This window comes from Coturnix japonica, chromosome 4 (genome assembly GCF_001577835.2).
Source record: "Coturnix japonica isolate 7356 chromosome 4, Coturnix japonica 2.1, whole genome shotgun sequence".
Taxonomy (NCBI): Eukaryota; Metazoa; Chordata; class Aves; order Galliformes; family Phasianidae; genus Coturnix; species Coturnix japonica.
The window spans coordinates 57,851,095-57,871,538 of NC_029519.1; the positions used below are offsets into that span (position 1 = coordinate 57,851,095).

Below are 20,444 nucleotides of genomic sequence, written 5' to 3' on the forward strand. Positions count from 1 at the left end.
TTTACTGTTGGAAGAACAGTGATAGTTTATGAACACAATATTATAATAGAATGGCTTGGGTTAGAAGGGACCTTAAAAATCATTTAGTTCTGGCTACTACATCTAGCTGCCCGAGGGCCCCACCCAGTGCCATCAGTTATCCTCAGCTTCTCAGAGGAATCTCTTTTAGCATCTCACCATCCTATGAGTAAAAAATTTCTTAATACCGTCTAATCCAAATCTCCCCTCTTTTACTTTAAGACAGTTCCCTCTTGTCCTATAAGACCATGTAAAAATTGGGCCCCATCCTTACAAGCTTCCTTCAAGGACTGGAAGATTGGAGGTCTACCTGGAGTCTTCTCCAAGCTGAACAAGTGCAACTCCATTAGCCTGTCTCTGTAGCAGTTCTGGTCTGGTTCTCTGATAACCTTTGTGGTGCTTTTCTGGACCCTCTTCAGCAGCTCCACATCCTTCTAATGTTGTGCTCCTGTAATTGGAGCACTAACTTGGAGGAGTAGCACTTAAGTTCTAGGCCAGGTTCCAACTAAAATTTTGTACATTTAATGTAATCTTTGAAATGTTTTTAGCCACTTTAATATTAATATTTCCTAGAGTAAGTGTGTGCAACTCTTATTCAGCTCATTGCTGTAAATGCATTTCTATTCACTTTATTCATCAGAAAGTGATTCTTAATATCTGGATTACAAAGGATGACTTATCTTCTCTCCAGACACAGTTCCCAGCTGATTAAAAGTGTGTCCTTGAATCATTATAAACTATTCTCACTTTTTGTCTGCATGGTGTACTCTTCCATTGTATAACGTTTGTTCAGGGCGACAGCAATCATCTCCAGACTCAAAAATTGATAATAAATGCAGTGTGCTACTGTGTTTCAGGCAAGAGAGACTCGGTTAATATTTTCGAATCTTTGCTATAGAAAGCAGTAGTTTATTTAACTCCGTCAGATGATCTTTCTCCATTTTTCCCAAACTGAGTTTGGAAGGAATGCAGAGAGGAGAGTACAGGGAGGGAAGAGGCTTTGCCTGTTTACTCTAAAAGCCTATAAAGCAGATACACTGCCACTGAAATTATCAAACTCCATTTCCAGTGTTTGGTAGGGTAGAAAAATAAGCTATTGGATCTAATCATCATCTGAAGCTGACATAATAGAAGGCCCCAGTAGGGATCTTCTTACTTCAGGAAAAGATTACCTTAATACCCTGCAAAGAGTCTCAGTCTGTCTAAGTAATATAGCATTGTGAATGTGTCGGTGTCTGCTGACAGTATAGTATCATTGGAGGTAAACAAATTAGGTTTAAAAATTTTGAACAGACTTTAACAATCAGTATGTTGTTAGCTTTAGGACTAAAATTTTTCAGAGAATTTGGGGATTTAAAAGTGTGTTTCACAGCTATTTTAGATGTTATGTAAGTAAGAAAATCAGGATGCTGGAAATTCTTTTGCAAGGTTAGAAACAGATAGATCTAGCAGGTTTTATTTGAGGGAAGAGGAACTGAAAGGAGTATGTATATCTTGTATATAAATAAAGCAAACACTTCTTATTCGAATTTAAATTTAATTTAATTTATTTAAAAACCAGACAGACTTTTCTGGTATATTAAATGTGAGTCCAGAGAAGAAAAATATTTAAAAATGATACATGAATTAATTCAGAAGGTCTAAAAAAACCAATGTTTGCATTTAATCCAGTGTGGTAGGAAAAGGCCATCACCACATATGTGTAGTGAATCCAGAGATGTAAATGTGATTGCCATCGTCCACCATCCCTGATGGGTTCCCATGTGTTTACAAAGAAATGAAGCATGGATCCTAAATGCACCAGTCTTTTTAGTGCAGTTTTGCTACTTTATAAGTATACATTTCATTTGAACAATATCAGTTAGGTATCACTTAGGTGATAATTGTTTTAGTAGAGTGCAGAAGTAAAAAGGAAGATTGTTTGAGCTATCAAAATCCATGAAAACTTGCTGATTTCATAATTTCCTGGCTTGGCAATTTTATCAGTATTTCTTTTATGTAGTTTAATTTTCATTTAAGCAAAACAAAGTAAAATGAGATTACATAATAAAGTATGTTTTAGTAGGAAAATATATTTTTATCTTACCAAGGTCATTACTGGGGTAATAGAGGTCAGATTCTCAGTACAGTTTCTGCTGCATGAGCAAAAGTATTAAATGATTGATATAATAATCTTTTGGCCTCTCTATAGGCCTGCTAGTAGGAATAGATATTAGGAGTTGTCAGTGTCTTTTCTTGTGATTTTGTGAAAGTACTGGTATAATTGTTATATTAGGCTCTAGAATATTCAGTTCTTTGAGGGCTGCTCCAAAAGTAATGCATCTTAATTTATTATGTAGGCCCACAGTGTTATATGTTCATTGTATGGCAGTAGAGGCTGAAATGGAATTTTCCACATAAAGACAAACATTTGTTTCCTTTGCACTTACGTGTCAGATGCTATTCTGTCAGACTACCCCTATGCTGCCACATGTTGTACAGCAACAAAATGTAATAGAATATTAACAGGAAGATTTACCTTCTGCTATTTTACCTCTATCCCAACTCTGACATTGTGGGCCAACATATAAAATAGAAGGCATTACTTACAGAGTAGCCCTCATATATCATCAATGAACAGGCATTTTAGATACCTTGTACTCACATATTTCGCAGGAGTGCATCTATTCCTTCAGAAATCACAGAGAACTGTCTAATCACTGTTGGGTAGGTATATTGTTTTAGATTCACAATAAGGAGGGTATTTATTTAACAGTCATTGCTAACCTTATAAACTTGGGTGTTTGCATATACTGCAGTACAGCAAGTGTGTGTGAGTAATTTCCTGCAATTTTAATTAAAACTTTTATCTAGCTGATTCCACAAAAGAGTGAGTGAAAATACTAAAGAAGAACTCTAGAGGTGATACTGTTACATGTCTTATGTGTTGATCAGTTTTCAAAATTGGCTGGGTAAAATCTACTGTAAACCGTTGCTCAAAAACATATGGACATTTATACTGAGTCATAATAGTTTGGAAAACATCCTTTGATTTATATAGAAATCTACTGAAAATTCAAATATGCTTTCCTAGATACTGTAACTAAGATGAATCAATTATATAAATTAAGGCTGTAGTCTTTAAATAAAATTCTTTATAGAAAGAAAACAATGATGAGGCTAGTCATTTGAAACATTAAATTACACCCAGGGAGAGATAATGATGTAATGTCCGTAATGATCTTCATCATTTCCACACCTGTCTCTTCATTTTTGTCATTCTCATTTGTGCTTGCAGACTGCACACTTAGAAGCCTACTAAACTGAATTCTTTTGGGGAGTTATAGTGACCTCTGCAAAACATGTGATTTTGTATCTTGTCATGCTCCATGATCGTTCATCACTGAAGCAGCTTTCAAGAGATCTGCTTTGTTTTATATACGTGCTCTATCAGTAGACATGTAATAAAGTCTTCAGATAAATCCTCTGAGGTAATTCTTCTGAGAAGCTGAGCCCTTAAAGAACTGGAATATTCAGTAAATTGTTCCTACTCCATATTTTATGCACTCTCACAGTAAAGCTAAGGACTAAGCAGGCAGCAGAATGGCATATTTTAAAAAATGCTGCTTCTTCAGATCAGTCCACATATTCATTGGATGAGATCCCAAGCCAGAAAGCAAACCCACAAATGCCCTCAACAGGACATTAATACTTTCTGAGTAGTTGCCAAGAATGAATAAAATGCAACTTGGTCCTCTAAGTTTTCCCCCCATTTTTGGCCATTGATTAAATAAAACAACAGACAAATTTAGTTTTCTGTTTGTTCTGATTGCCACAATATCTAAAGTTTGCTAAATACTAGGAACTTAAGCATGTCAACTACCAGTTCATATTTATAGCATCAGTGCTTTTATTAAAGGAAATAATTTATTAGTACACAACCATAAAAATACCTCCTAAGTGGTTGCTTTCAAAGCATCCACTCAAAATTGCCTTGATTTTCACAAGGCAGCCAGTTGTTCATTTCCAGGACCACATGCAAGTAATATTTCTGAGTTTTCTGCAGCAGAAACTTTGTGATTACAACAGATAAGTGGATTTATTTATATATACATATGTATATTTAATCGGAAATAATTGAAATCTGGAATGGGGTAAATAATATGTTTCAACAATTTAATAAATGGAAAGAATCGGACCAAAATGAGTGTTCTGTTAGTTGTGTTGAAAAGGGCTGAAAACAGATTATTAATTCTTATGTATTCATAGGCTTTCTCATGTTTCAGACTAATGAATTCACTTGCTGGTTGTGCAGTCCACCATTCTGAATAGCACACAATTGTAGCTGACATTTTTAGTTTTGCTAGTTTTTGTCAGGACAGAGGTGCCTAGATATTCAGTTCAAATAAGTTAGTGTGACTTTTGCTTATGAACAGGATCAAACCTTCAGTATCTAACTAATTTTTGACAATATATATATATATATATGTTCAGCACTGAAGAGATCTGAGGTACCATGGGTATGTGTTACTGGGGGTTAAATCTATTTTTATGAGATGGGTTTGATTTCAGGTTAATCTTCATGGAAGGCTTTTCCTTGCACCTCACCTTTAAATCCTTTGAACACTATTTTCCAAGGTTTGTATTATTATTATTTTAATGTACTTAGAGTCATTTTAAGAATAGAAATGTATTTTATACAGTAATATTTCCAATAGAAATATGATACTTGAGAACAAATGATTTTTCCCTCAGTTTCCTTTTGTTTTCCTGGTGATTTATGGTATTTTTATGAAAATTCTGTTCATCTATAGGTTTTATTTTAGTGGATTGTTGCATGCTTTCCTTTCACAGTAGTAAGATGAAGAGCTTTCTAGAATATCTCAAGAATCAAACAAGATCAAATAGAACATTAATATAAAATGAACTAATGAGCTTTACCATGTTAGAAAATATTTTGAAGTAAATAAGGCAAAAATATGACTCAAGATATGTTGACAGAATTTCCCTCCAAGCACACTTCTAGTGTTAACATCAGTAGAGAAGAAGGCCATCTGTCCATGTGTTTTTTTCTGTAAGGATTTTTAGACTTGTTTGGAAAACAACCAGATCCTGTCCTTGTATATGTTGGCAAATTTGTGAAATAAATTGGAAGCATTTAACAAATAGAAGGATTTTATGCAATTCAGGAGACTGAAACAGGGAAGGCAACTGCCTCAGCAGTTAAATTGAGTCTATGCCCTGTCCTCATCAAATAATAATAATGGTAATACTTAATGTTTGATGGCTTTTTAAATGTTAATATGTACAGTAAAAGCTAAATTAAGGCAATATCAGCTGCTGCAATTACTTCTAAAGTTCTTCATATATACAGCCTGAAATGCCAAGAAAGAGCGCAGATGTTTTTTATTACCTGCATAACTTTCAGTGCTTTCAGTCCTTTTGTATTTTCTGAAAAATGTTCTCTCCCTAAAGGCACTGGAGATGACCACCATATATGTTACCTGTAGTTAGTATTATAAATCTTGAAGTAGCCTCAAGAATTAATATGGGCATTAAAACAGATTCAGATATCTTGTGCAGTTTGAATACACAAATCTTGTTAATTCAGTTTAACAGACATAGTTTCTCGCACCTGATGCCTCTTAAGAATTTATCACTATCTTATAATTTTCTGAAAGTTAACAAGAATTTTACATGTGTTACTATTAATATAACTAAGATTGATATATATAAGGAAATCGTCCAGGTTTGAACTCTGAATCTACTTTGTATTCATATATTTGAAATTAGTTTAGAAATCTGGGTGTGCATTTATATTTTAATAAATAGATATGTAGTTGTTTTTTTAATGTGGTGAGCATCGTGGTTTGCTTAATGACAATTATTATTAGATCAATTATTTCAGAAGTTACTGTCTTAAAGCTCTGTGTTCTACATTATGTTGGAAGCCAGATTAATTATTATTCTGATCTTTAACCTTATAATTATATAGTTCAACCTTTTTTTTTTTGTTGTTTGTTTTTTTCTCAAGGAGATAAGACATTTATTTCATAAATAATATTTATAAATATAATAAAATATAATGTAATATAAATATATGTATATATAATATTATTTTATGATCTTAAAATGTTGTCCCAAATTAGACAAATTTAAGTGCAATGCTTGTCATCAATGTGAAATACTTGTATTGATTCATTAGAGTAGGTGTATAATGAAACAACATCTTGAAAGCTATAAAAAGTACTAATCATAGAAATTGGTACATTTGGTATTATTTTTGTGTTTGTGTTGTTGGACAGATCAACTCCTATGCTGGCAATGACATTTTGGCTTTCATACATCCAAAGTTTGTATCTTTAAAGAACAAAACATCCCTGAAAGCTGGCACTGTGATAAAGCCTGGCTTTGTCTTGAGAAAGAATGTTTGAAAGTAATTTAATGGCCAATGTAATTTTCTACCAAATTGTTGCAATTAGAGTAAATATGAATTGTCAGTATGCCATACAATTTTTTCTTAACCTTTAGAAATCCTTGTACAATTAAGCATATGGAACAGCTGTAGCTATGGCAGCTGTTTCATGTGATTCATATGGTTCACTATTATTTTAATTTCATTTATGAAATTATTTTAATAATTCAGAAGCATTTGTATGGGTTCTAACAGTAAATTTAAAAAAGTTGTGAAATAAATTACCTTATACTCTATAGTACTTCCTTAAATGTGCCTTACATTAGTCAGTGTCTGGACAAACAGAGAAAAAACTGTCCTTGGTTGATCCAAAGGGGACCTAGATGCTCTGCAGCCCATGGGAACTATAAGAGACCTGGAACACTGTCAGAACAGGTAGACACTTTTGTTTGTACTTGGAAGGATTGTGAAAGCCAGAGTAGATGCTGCTGGAGAGATCACAGAATCACAGAATTGTAGGGGTTGGAAGGGACCTCTAGAGATCATCAAGTGCAACCCCCCTGCCAAAGCAGGCTCCCTACACCACGTCACACAGGTAGGCGTCCAGGCGGTTCTGAATGTCTCCAGAGAAGGAGACTCCACCACCTCCTGGGCAGCCTGTTCCAGTGCTCCGTCACCCTCACTCTAAAGAAGTTCTTCCTCACATTCGTGCGGAACTTCCTATGCTGTACTTTCATCCCATTACCCCTAGTCCTGTCCCCACACACTACTGAAAAGAGACCAGCCTCACCACTATGGCTCCCACACCTCAGGTATTTATAAACCTGGATCAAGTCCCCTCTCAGCCTTCTGTTCTCAAGGCTAAACAGACCCAGTTCCCTAAGTCTCTCCTCATAGGGAAGATGCTTCAGGCCCTTCACCATCTTAGTGGCTCTCCACTGGACTCTTTCCAAGAGATCCCTGTCTTTTTTGTACTGGGGAGCCCAGAACTGGACACAATATTCCAGAGGAGGCCTCACCGGGGCAGAGTAGAGGAGGAGGATCACCTCCCTCGACCCGCTGGCCATGCTCTTTTTAATACACCCCAGGATGCCATTGGCCTTCTTGGCCACAAGGGCACACTGCTGGCTCATAACCAATCTGTCATCCACCAGGATGCCCAGGTCCCCCTCAGCAGAGCTCCTCTCCAGAAGGTCTTCCCCCAGCTTGTACCAGTGCATGCAATTTCAGATCACTGAAAAACTTGCTACCAATCCTTGAATTTGTTCACATTTAAGTCTGTACATAAGTGTCTAGAGATTTACACATCTTTTCCTTTCTCTCAAATGCAAGATTTTAAATGATTTTAAATGCAAATGTGTTCTCTCCTTACAATGGCCAAAAACTCTGAGCTAAAATTTGTAAATCTTTCCATTTCCTTTTTTTAGTCACTGAGTAAATATCTGGTCAGAGTTTTAATTATTTTGTTACTTAAGCTGGATACTAATCCCTTTATTCCTAACATCAGCAAAGCAATTGTTTATTTCTTCCAGTTTTCGAGATTATAGCATGTAAGTTAATATAATCAGTGCCATAGAATAGAATGAAAGACTTCAGAAAACATTTTAAGTTATTATAAGTCCATCACTTGGTTACTGCCCATCACATTCCAGCTGCCTTGAGCTTACTGAATTTGAAAATTAGACTTTTGTGATCTGTTGTTAAACTGATTTCTTACATATTTATACATGTTTATACATGTTTATAAGACTCTAAAGGGAGGTGGGAGGCAAATGGATTTGGCTCTTCTCAGTGGTCAGTAGTGACAGGACAAGGAGCAATGGCTTAAAACTTGAACACAGTAAGTCCCATACTAGCACATGGCATAACTTCTTTTTGGTAAGGCTGAGGGAGCGCTGGAACAGGTAGCCGGGAGAGGATGCTTATCTTCTATGGAGATATTCTAGATCCTTCTGGAAGTCTAGTTGTATGACCTGTTATAGGATATATGCTTTAGCACAGGAGCTGGACTCAACAAATCTGTGATATTCTGAACAAGAACTTTAAAATTCATCATGTGAAGCAGGACTATATTTTACTTGTAAATTCTTTGAAATTTCCATCCTGCTAATCAATTTGCTACAGCATTTGAAGAAAGGTTATATTTAAATCATTCAGTCCTCCTGATTTATATCTTTGAAAGAGCATTCAGACGCTAGATAAAAGGATTCAGTATTAGTTTGGTAAAAGTGAATGTGAAACATAGAGTTCCAGTATGCATTTATAAAATATGTTAAGAAAAAGACTTGGGACAATACAAGACAGAGGTGTTTTAAGCTTAAAAGGATGCTGTGGTACAAAGGACATTTTCTTATGATGCAAGCTGAAGTAGTTGATGCAAGAGAAGATAAAGCACTTTACATGATTTAGATTCCAGTACTCTTATCTGTTTTTAAATGTTCTTAGAGCCTATTATGATAGTGTTTAATAAAATCTGTGTTCAGTCCTTGTGACACTGCTAATGATATGAGTGTGGCATGTCATTAATTGAAAAAAGTTAAAAGTCTGAAATGTCTAAGGCAAAAGGGAAAAATAACCTAGAAAATGTGTTGGTGGTTCGGACAGCATTTGAGATTGGGATCATTATTTTATTTGTCTCTTTTGTAGAAAATTTCATCTAGAACATGAATTCAGCTTTTGCTTCTTTATGATAAGAGTTCTTTAGTATTGGTAGTTGAGGATGTTGGTTGAAATGATGACTGAACTAGAGAAGATCACTCTAGAGATTAAGTCATTTTGTACAAAGAAGTGAACTTCCATGACTATGAAGGACTTCTCCTTCAGAGAGAACTCTCTTCATGAGTTCTCTGTCCACCTCATGGGATGGATAGCTTAGTCATGGCGATGAGTCACTAAGGGTGTAAAAAGGGGACCTGAAGCAAAAGGTGCTGAGTTGTGTAAATCATGTACTTCTTTAAGAATTTAAAAAAAAAATCCTTGGGTGTCTGAAACAGGTTTAGGAACCTGCCCTAGAAACATACAGAGCAACCTTGCAGTCTGGCTTTTCAAGAAAATTACTGATAATCTTCTCAGGAACTCAGAGTGTTTCCCAGGACCTGAGTTGGGTGATAGTTTTATCCATTCTTTGTTTCATACTGGCATTAAAGCAAGGTGCACAGTATCTGTCCCGTCTTGGTCTTTCTTCATTGAACAGTAGGATAACTAGATGCCTGGGCCAGGGAAGATGTGCCTGCCTCTACTGCTTGCTTACAATTTGATCTTGGGCTATGACACTTTATTCTATGTGGATAATATACCTTATTCTTCAGACATGAGATAAGAAGGGTTCATACTCCCAGAAGGGATGCTGAGAGATTGCAAGGTTAAAATCTGTAACTTTGTCTTCAACTGCTTGTACAGGAATTAGCAAGGGAATTCATTAAAAAGAGCAACCGGAGAGACTGTACAGGAGAGCATTTAACTTTTTTATATTTTGATTGTTGTGAACTTCATATTTTGGAAACTTTTCATAGCAAGGGCTTCGTTTTGAAAATACAGCCTTCCTGATTTTGAAGTGAGATATTCACTATCATTTGTAGATATAGCATAAAAAAGTAAAACAGAAATAATGAAATTGACTGTCTCCTCCCTGATTCAACTTGCATATTAATGTGAAAACAGCATGGAAGTCTGTTTCATGTGACACAGTGAAAGGAACATGAGTTCTGAAAACTTCCATTTTCCTCAATGTGAATGTTGACTAGTGTTGTTATGCTTCCACTGCCATCGGTAATTTTGCATGATTTATGGTACCTGAGGAAGATAATGGGTTGTATTTAGGTTTATCTTGCCTTTTGTGTACTTTTGTTTTAATACAATTGTTTTAGCTTTTTCTACAAGCTACACAAATGCTGACTCAGGTGGAAATATTCTAAATTGGAATTCTTTTTCCCTAAGGATTTTGGGTGCATGAGAAGTACTGACCTAGAAAGAGCACAATGTTAAAATACAGTTTCATGACAGAACCCTCAAAAGAGGATCTAATAGATTGCTAATGTTTGAAGACTGGCTGAGGTAGGAGTTTTTGCTGTTAGTTGTACGGGAAACAAATTAGCTGAATTAAGGCTCAAGAAACTGAGAAATACAACCGTGTATCATCATGGCTGTTGTAAGTGTAACTGAAAATAAGACTGACTAGCAAATATTAGCCAGATGAAAGAAAACTAATTTTGGCGTGTTTTTCCCACATCTTATGCACTGTTTTGCATGTTTCATTTTTGATTATAGACAGACAAAAGCATTGTATAATTGTTAGCAGAGTTACTGAAATTAGTGAATAAGAGATCCGAAGATAGTGTGTTTAGATTTATTACCAGGCTATTAAAAGTATTGTAATAATTTAAATAATCTATGCACTTATATCACAGATGTTTTGATTCAAAGGTCTCCTGGTGCAGATTCATACATCTGTTACACCATCCATATATGTAAGTATAGTTTTCAAAAATAACTGAAACATAACCACCCTGGATAAAAGATGAATAAATTTTAAACATAATACAAATAATACAAATATGCCCAGAGGACGAAAATTGAGCAATACATATTTTCTGAATTAAGGTTTGCAAGTTAGCTGAAATATAGCTGAAATTAATTTTTATATTGACATTTAAGCAGAAAAGATTTTCTAGTATTATTGTATTATTGAAATAATGCACTTCAGGTTTTTTGCTGTGTCATTGGCAGAGAGCACCATGAAGGATGATTTAAAAAAAAAAAAAAAAAAAAAAAGGGGGGTATATGTGTCAGTCTGTTTGAATTGTTTTATTTTTTACATAGCATTCTACCTTATTGCCTGGCAGTCTCATGTGCTCATCTGTATAATCTGCCACGGTAAAATGGATAAAGTTAAAAACAAAAGCAGTGTTCTCTTCAGGGGAGGAATTATCATGCAGCCAGTTACCAATTAAGAGGCAGTTAAAATAGATTACAACAGGTCTGTGTTTGACTGACAAGACAGTTTGCATTATAAAGTTCAGACAGCCTCAAAATCTTCCCAGTTTACTGGTAAGAAATTATTTCTTAAACATAATGTCATTTTTAGGGGATTATAAAGGTTTAACTATAAATGTATTATTGATTTAAATTGATATTATGTGTTGTTGACTGAAGGGAAACTAATTTTTAAGCTGAGTTATTGTTTGGCCTCTTCTACTTGGAATACTTATTGTCTGAATTTGATTTGAATACTTAATAAGCATGGTCAGATTCTGCAACAAATGAAAGATATGGTCTAGTTTTTCCCAGTTTGCCATAAATCATTTGGAGGCTAACAATGTAAATATTGGAGCATGTATGTTCAGATTTTCTGTTACATCCTTGAATGGTGAAACTTTCTGCTCCTTGCTACTAGTAGTTGATCAACCATGTCCTCTAATTCAGGACTTCTCTCTTACTTATACCAATTCAGTGGTTTTATTCAATTTGTATTTTAAAAGACAATGAAAAGATCTGGGTAATCGTTTAAATTATTTTTTGGTTATTGTTTGCTTGCTTTTTCTTTGGTAAGCCACGTAATTTGAGAAACAGGGTGAAGGCTGGAAACTAGTGTAAGCTTTTTCTTTGCTGAGAAGCAAAAATAATACAAAACTGCATCCTGATAGAAGACAAACATAATTCCTTTCATTGTTGAAAGAACACTCTCACATTTCTCTGCTGGGAAATGTTCAGTATATGGCTTTTATTTTCCCTTCAAGATGGTGTCTTTTTAGCTTTGTTTTCTTCATTATTTTTATTTTTTTTTGCAGCTGCATAAATAATAAATTCTGAAGCATTTTTCATTTCTTTAATGTTCTAAATTTTCCTTAAGTTTCTGATGACTATTTCAATTTTTATTAATATATTTATAGAATTCTATTTTTAGGTATATTTTGTCCTTTAAAATTTTCAGAATTGTTGTTAGTATTGTTAGTATTATTAATCTTTGTTTAAAAAATGAGTCTCTAAGTCACTTTTTCGTAACAAGTATCCTATGAGGCAGAATCTGTTCATAAGGGAAAGCAGAAGGAAAATTTTAGTCTGAAAAGACTCAATGTAATTGGCTCTTTGAATGTAGAACAGCCAATATTATAACATTATATATAGTATATAACATAATGGGTTTTTTTTTGTTTGTTTGTTTCATTGCTAAGTAACTTTTTTTTTGTTGTTGTTTCATTGCTAAGTAAATTTAAAAAGCGATTAAATATCTCAAAAAACTAGTAAATTCTTTTCACTGCATTTTATGGTAAAATGGAAGATGCATTGACTTAATTACAATATAACAATAGAAATTTTGTTAATTTAATATTTATTTAATTCAGAACTGGTAGGCTAAATGGAATCTTTGCATTGTTCTATATCATCTTTTTGTTTATGACAAATTCTGTTTTAATTACACACTTGAGTTTAGTCATAACATGTTCCAAGTCATTGGTTTTCAAATAACAGCAAGGTCCAAAGTCCTGGAAAGGCTTACAAGATTCAAGAAAGGAAAAAAAAATTACCAGACAGCCTCCTGTAATCCTTAAGGACATTCTGTAAAATTCAAATTAAATCTCTATTTACTGTAATTTTCCATAAGCAGCACTTAAATGACTTTGATATTATTTCATATATTTGCACATTTTGAGTATTCTAAATCAAAGACTTTTTCTTCACAGAAGTTATTCTGTGGCATGCATAAACCAAGTCAATGTATTTTTAGTTACCTTTGCTCAAAGCTCAGAGCTAAATACAGATAATAGAAATTTTTTTTTTCACTGCCTTTAGGATAAATACAGAAGAAGAAAAATCTTGTTAAATTTCTTCTTGTTTCTCTGAAAAGAAATAAGTTGTACTAGAGATATTTTACGTAGATTTTAATAAGGTTATAAAATAATACCAACAAGATTATAATAGAAACTTGAGTATAATGGCTTGCACTGACAAATACTGTGGATTTCAGACAGAGATAGAATTACCAAGAGCTGTTTGGTCACACCTCTACATTTACAAGAGCTCGACTATTTGCCAGAAGCACAACATAGCACTATAGTGTTAGTACTAAGGAATGAAAACAAGGAATCTTTTTTATAACCTTTGATAATCTTTTTATGTGCCTGCAAGTTCATTTATTTCTTTACGCAGAAGTAGGAAAAGTACTCAGACACAATTGTACTTGTTTTGGCAATGAAGATAGGAAATAAACTAATTTTTAATTTTCCATATTTCTTTCCAATCTTGAATTTGAAAGAAATTCCGTCTCTAGAACTTTCCTAATTAATTCTGCAGGTTGATGAAATAATCCAAGTCTGTGGCATTTCTCAAGCTGTTTTAATCTAAATGTCAGTGTGAAAAGCAGCAAAGTCACAGGACAGTATTTGTTGTACTCTGTCACTGGAGGGAAAATTTATTTAGTATTTTCAGTGTTTGTAGTGGAAAATTAAGCTGGTATGGATAAGTTTGCCAGCTGTAGAAATAGAAATAAATTCTTAATAGTTTCAGAGTAGAAAAGAAGGTTAAATTTTCAATTATATCTTTTCCAAAGGATCTCTGGTATTTAAGTTAGCAATTATCTTCAATAGCCAACTTGGTATTAGTGTTGTTACCACTGAAAATGTTTCCCAAATGGGCCAAATTTGCATTGCACTAATGATAAAGCTTCTTACTGAATGTTTTACTAGGTTAAAGAATGTGCAACAACAAAATCTGAATTAATACCTTTTAAGGTCATTTTCTAAATGTTAGTATGTCAGAATTAAAGGTAAGTACATGACATGCACGAGATGTTTTCTAATTATTGAGATACTCTTGATTTAACAATATCAAAATTGTATTAATTCCTTGCAAGATATGGAGATAAAGATATTTTATTGAAAAACAGTCATTCAATTGAAAATCTTGCAGTGGTTCTTCCTGAAATACTGAAAAGCAGAGAGTATTGTGTCTCACTTATTAGCTGCTTGCATACCTCTTCAAAATCTGTGCCACCTAAATAGGTATCAGCCATCTTAATTCCCTCTTATGTGAGCAATCTTTGCTAACTGTGGATTTTATTACTCTTTTCTGGATAATGGATATGAGATAACCACTCTCTTCCCTCAGGTGGGAATAACATTTGTCAGTATGTGTTGTTTCCTTTTAGAAATTCAGCTCAAGCCATAGAGTCAAGAATAGTGTGTAGTAAAGAAGGATGGAGGAAAGCAGGGGATCTAGAGGTGCAGTGTCACATAGAGAAGCTAATGAACAAGAAAAAAGGAAATAACAGGACTGAACTGATTCTTTCTTATGAGAAGATGGGGAATTGTTCCTAAAAGAAAACTGGAGTGGCTGTGCAGAAGTGTAGGTCATGGTTTTGTCTTAAAACAGAGGAGTTACAAGTTAGCTTCTCCTGCTTGAAGCCAAAGACTGTGCAAAGTTATGTGCTTGTAATAGCTATATACCCAAAAGGGACTTTTCTCAATAACACCACAGATGTTACCTTAATGCTGCAAAGGCATTTTTGGAGTGAATTGCTGTGCTTTACAGCTGATAAAATACATGCCGAGACCATTGCCATAAATGCTGATGTACTCAGGACTGGTTATCACGATATATATCTTTCTGAATATATAGAGTCGTACACTTTTCATAATAGATATTGTAAGAGGTAATCAGCAAGTTGTCCATATTTCCTGTCATTGTTTTTCTTATTTTCATTTATTTTTTAATGTCTTGATCAAGGTTCAATGATAAATGCCCACAGAATTGATAGTACTTGCATCAAACAAGTGCAGTAATGAAGCCAGAATGCTTCTAACAATTGATGAAATAAATAACAAGTGCATTCAGTGGAAGGCTCTATGAAGCAACCAAAAAAATTCTTTTTCTCCCCTTTTTGTTCACCTGAAACCCCTTTTTGGTTGGATGTTTCATAGTTCATTTGAGATACGTGTACTTCTGTTAATTTAATACAACAACAGAGGGAACTAGCAGTGCTGGAAATATTGTCAAAGTGATTAAGATCCAACAGCGACTGATTTTGCTTAAAGGAAGTCTTATCAGGAAATCTCAGCATTGTAGAAACTAATATAGCTATGTGAAGAAACAAAAAATAAAGATAACCATTTCTGACTTGCTAATGAAGGTGCTGCTCATACTAGTAGCACCATTTCACCATCAGTTACAGCCACCTTAACTTTCTATAAAATATTATGTGCAATATTAATCTAAAATAAAACTTCCAATCTGGTTTATTTCACTTTACTTTTATGTTGTATTTGTATATAATTCATTAATTTTAATATACACTAGATATACTTTTTAACAACTCATTGATAGCAAGTTTTCCTTTGCTGTTTTGCCTTAGCTATGCTTTTCATTTCATATCTTTGTGGTTATTATTTTATTGTGTAGAATGATGTATCTGCATTTAAACTGACATGCTTCCTGTTATACATCAAATGAATTGGAGTGACACTCCCTTTCTTTGGTAGTAGACATCTAAGGAACTGGAAAATCCTCTAAATCATGTACATATATCCAGGTTATGAGACTGACTACAGTATGATTTTTTTAATTTTCTATTTTATTATTAATATTATTTCAGTTATTTAGTCTAAAAGGAAAACAATTTAAACTGTAGAGAAATGATCACTCAGTAGAGAATGGTGATACAGAACTCGAAAATGTCTAGATATACATTGATTTGTACATTTCTTCCTAGAAATATGCAACTTCTTCCTGGAGTAATCTGCTACTGTCTTTCAAGTTCTTACATTTGAGGATAAAAAGTGATGAGAAATACTTTCATATTGATATATAGCAGAATGACATTTTACACTTCCACACAAACAGAAAATGGAACACTGCTTTTCAACATTTAAAAGAATGTAATGGACCGTTAAATTTACCTTAATGTCAAAAATTCATTCAATAACTGATATATCTACACAACAAGAAATGATAGTTTGCAAGGGTGGACAGTCATTCCACCCCTGCTGTTTTGGGTTCAGATTCTAAAACTTGCATTGGTTATCTACATTTGTCATAATTAAATCTTTCTGGAGGCTTTGCAACACAGTAATATACAATTTTGCTTACTGGTTCACAGGTATAATAACTTAGGAGTGAACTGTGGGCATTTAACAAGCTTCCTCCAAGTGCATTTGTAGTCTTGTTTTATTTTTAGATGTTTATATTTGAAGTACATTTGAAATTTTGTTTGATGTTTAAATCTGTTCCAGAAAAGTCATATCTTTTTTTTTTTTTTTTTCCTGCTATTTAAATTTCTGCTTCTGCTTTATCACTAAGCTTTTCTATGCATGACTGAGTTGTGCTGTAATAAAAATATAATGGTACATTATATGAGGAAGTAAAACAAGGAGGTTATTTTTGTCTGGAGGCTGTAGCAAAAATCACTGCATATCTTTACTAGTAAATATGGCTCTCTGGAGGACTGCATATTACTCTACTTAAATTACTATACTTAACAGGTTTTCTGTGTATATGCAACCATTAAGAGGTCAGAGACCCAATGAACATTATTTTAGGTAGGAATGTGTAATGATTTTGATCAAAGAAAAAGATTAACAATAACATCCCCTACCATAAGAATTAAATTTCTTCTCCACAAATTTTATTGTTACATATACTTTTCTTAAGGATGCACTGCACTGTATCATCTTTTGTGCTTTGGACACACACCAAGAATATTCTTTTATATATATATTCTATATATTATTTTTTTATTTTTTTTACTGAATGATTTCCTGTTCATCTTCTATAAAATGATAAAAGGGAACTAATGATGCTTGAGTGATGCTTTAAACATAAAAAGTGATGCTGAAGGTCAGTAGTGTAGGGATAAAACTGACAAATTAAAACCATTATTTCCTTAGTTGCAGTTGTTTCTGCTTAAATCTGAATATATAGGAAAACGGTTTTAAATTAGAAGACACTAAGAAGGAATTATTTACTCAGAAGATGGTGAGGAAATGCCACAGACTGACCAGAGAAGCTATGGATGCCCCATCCTTGGAGGTGTTCAAAGCTAGATTGGATGGGATTTTGAGCAAGCTGATGTATTAAAATGGTGAATTAAATCTCCAATTTCCAGGAGAAAAAATTATGATAAACTTCTTAGTCCCTACCAGTACCTAAGTGTAAGGCATTTTGTGTATCATCGTGTCCATTAATGTGCAAGCTTAAGTTCACATTAAGAGAGTGGCAGATTTAGTGACTCAGACATATAAATATCCAACATGTCAATGCTACAGATATCTGTTAATTTCAATTCATATGACTGACACTCATTTCACTGTATAGTCATCTTCTAGATCTAAAATTTCAGGGATTTTAACAAAGTTTTCTCTAAGTAGCTATCTCCTCTGAGTAGTCTACCTTAAAAGACTTTGAAACTCTGTTTTTTAGGCACTTCCTGTGGAAACACAGGTGCAGCACATGCTGTAGATAAAATTTTGGAATTGAATTGATATGAGTTTGCCACGTGTTTTATTTGGTTTAGACTTCAAGCTTGCAGCTGCATATTTGGTAACTAGGAACTAAGGAATATGGATTTAAGGTCTTAGCTTCTCTATCCCTTTTCTTATCTTTTAAATAAGAGAAGTAGAAGAAAGAATGCTCAGTTCACCTAAAATTTCATTATCCTGTGTTTGAAAATTTGATAACCAAGGTCTTTATTTATGATTAGAGACTGAGCATAAGAAACCTACAAGGCAAGGTTAGCTTGAAAATCTATTTAAGTATTTTAGTAAGGTGAAAAAATCCCTCAGATCAGACCATGAACACTGGAAGTATAAGTTGCATAATCCTCAGCTAAGAAGGCAAAAAAAATTTTTGAGTGCATCCTCCCTTGCTAAGAGTTAGATTATTCGAAGTGAAAAGCCTCTTCTCCTCTACTGACTATAGGAAAGTGAAAAGGTCTCCTTAAATATTTACTCTGGCCATGCAGCTGTCTGCCAAGACAACCTCCTTTCCCTGAGTAGAATTTTCCTGAGCTAATGATCTTCAAAGGACCATAAGGAAAGTGGAAATCAAATCAAGTGTTGAGAAACAGGTTCTAAGCAGCTGCTTTTGTTGCCAGAAGCTCCCTTGACTGCATCACTTTCACAGCTCAAACCAGTCACACTGAACACAGTGTCTCACTGATAATTACAACGCTATATCTGGAAATATGGACAAGTCAAATAGCAACTTTCATCTGCCAGATTCCATGATGCAGAGATAATTAGGAGGGCATGAAATTGGTCACAGGGTCCAGTGAGAGAAAAAGCACATCTGAGCTTTTAGAAATTATCTCAGAATAATTTCAGACTTTCCAGGGCACTGAGAACCAGTTAAGATTCATAATTATTGTGAAAACATCTGGGAAAAGTGTTACTTGTAGAGGATAGTCATGGATTAAAAGGATTACAGGGTATAGAAGATCTAAGTGCAAAATGAATGCATCATCCAGTTAAAATAAATCTGTTTATATAGCTTAACTCCTTTCTATCTCTTCTTAAAATCATCAAGAATAGGAAGAACATTTTTATTGTCACACACCCTCACAAAAAGAAGTTAATTTAATCTGATTAGCTAAATACAAGAATGTCCAATAATGAATGTCCAGGGAATAATCTAATAACAGAAGGATTATGTAATAATCCTCCAAAATATTTTCCTAGCCTCTCATTATTTCTATCTAAGGAACTTACTCAGCTGGATATATTTTTCTTACATCAGCTGCTCAGTAGATTTTCCTGCAGGTTTTTTGGATTTTTGGAAGAAGTTTAGGCCCCCTACTATACTGGAATATTTATTTATTGAACTGAAGCAAAACTTCAGAAAAAATTTTTACAGCATTATGTCTGAGCAAACATATATAAATGAAAGCTGCAAAAAAATGTAGGTATCTCAGAATGGTTCTGTGAAAGTGCCTTCAAAAAAATAGTAAGATAACAAATGATGTGTTATATGACCTTGCCTGATAGTGCTCTTTTTTGCTTTTTGCAATAATGATATTTGTTACCTTCAAAGGCATTCATGGCTGCATTTTGGTAAATGCAGTCCAGTTTCTTCAATGTGTAAAACTTAATAGAATTATGTAGAATAGTGCTGATGAGGTAGTTAGAAAAGTATTCAGATGTATTCATAATGAATATATGGAAAAGGATAAAGAAACAGGTTTGTGTTAAGTTTTTTGAATTTTTGGCTTTGTCATACCCTCAAGAACTGAAGCCCGATATGTATTGATTAGGTTCAACTCTGATTTCTAAACAAGGGATTCTATGCTTTCTGGATTTTGGCTGAAAAAGAGTATTACTGTTATTCATTTTAACAAAATTTAGAATTCTAAAAAAACAATTGTTTGACACAACTCCCCTCTCAACATGCATGTTTAGTTCTAATTTAATTCTACCTCATTTTTTTTCCCCTCTCATTTATTGTCTTATACGTGTTTCCCAGGATAGCCCACTGGTCTTACAGTCTGACAGAAATGTAACAGTGAATGCGAGAAATCACATTGGACAGTTAACTGGACAACTGACAGTAGGTGAGTGTTCCTTATTGACTGTTATATATATCAGTTTAGATTTATGAATAGCTTAATTAATACAAAGGATAAAATACTGGAATCAGAAAAACTCTTGTCACCATATTCCAAAAAGAAACAGTGGATCATAAAAGCATAATTCAACATATTAGCTGATGGCATATTAGCTGATGGCAGAGAAAGTAGGAATGGACATACATAGTTAAAACATAGCTTAATAAGACAAGATTATGTTTTAGACAGCTGTAACAAAACAAAAAAGTCAGCAAAAGGTGTTTCAACAACAATTTCAAAGAGAAGATAACCATCATTTTCTTGCAAGTTCAGTCATTTTCCCATTGTTTCAGTGGAAATTGGTTTGTTCCCATTATTCTTACAATGTATTTGTACCATCATATATTGAAAATTATTTGAAGTATCAGAATGAAAAAACAAAACAAAACAGAAACTCAAATGCTTTCCTAGTCACCAGAATATTTAAATGGAAAGTGTTCATAC

At 33.8% G+C, this 20,444-nt stretch overlaps 1 protein-coding gene across 11 annotated transcripts in view; it reads left to right on the forward strand.

Moving 5' to 3' along the window:
• Positions 1-20,444, forward strand: part of SGCZ (sarcoglycan zeta) — a 348,739-nt gene that overhangs the window by 277,857 nt on the left and 50,438 nt on the right. For all 11 annotated transcript variants that reach the window (XR_004306978.1, XR_004306979.1, XR_004306977.1 and 8 more), the window contains one exon: positions 19,859-19,946. Coding sequence is in view for 8 of the 11 variants with exons in the window: in XM_032444281.1 (XP_032300172.1) it covers positions 19,859-19,946 (88 nt within the window). In the remaining 3 variants the exon portion in view is untranslated. The remainder of the gene's footprint in view (positions 1-19,858; positions 19,947-20,444) is intronic.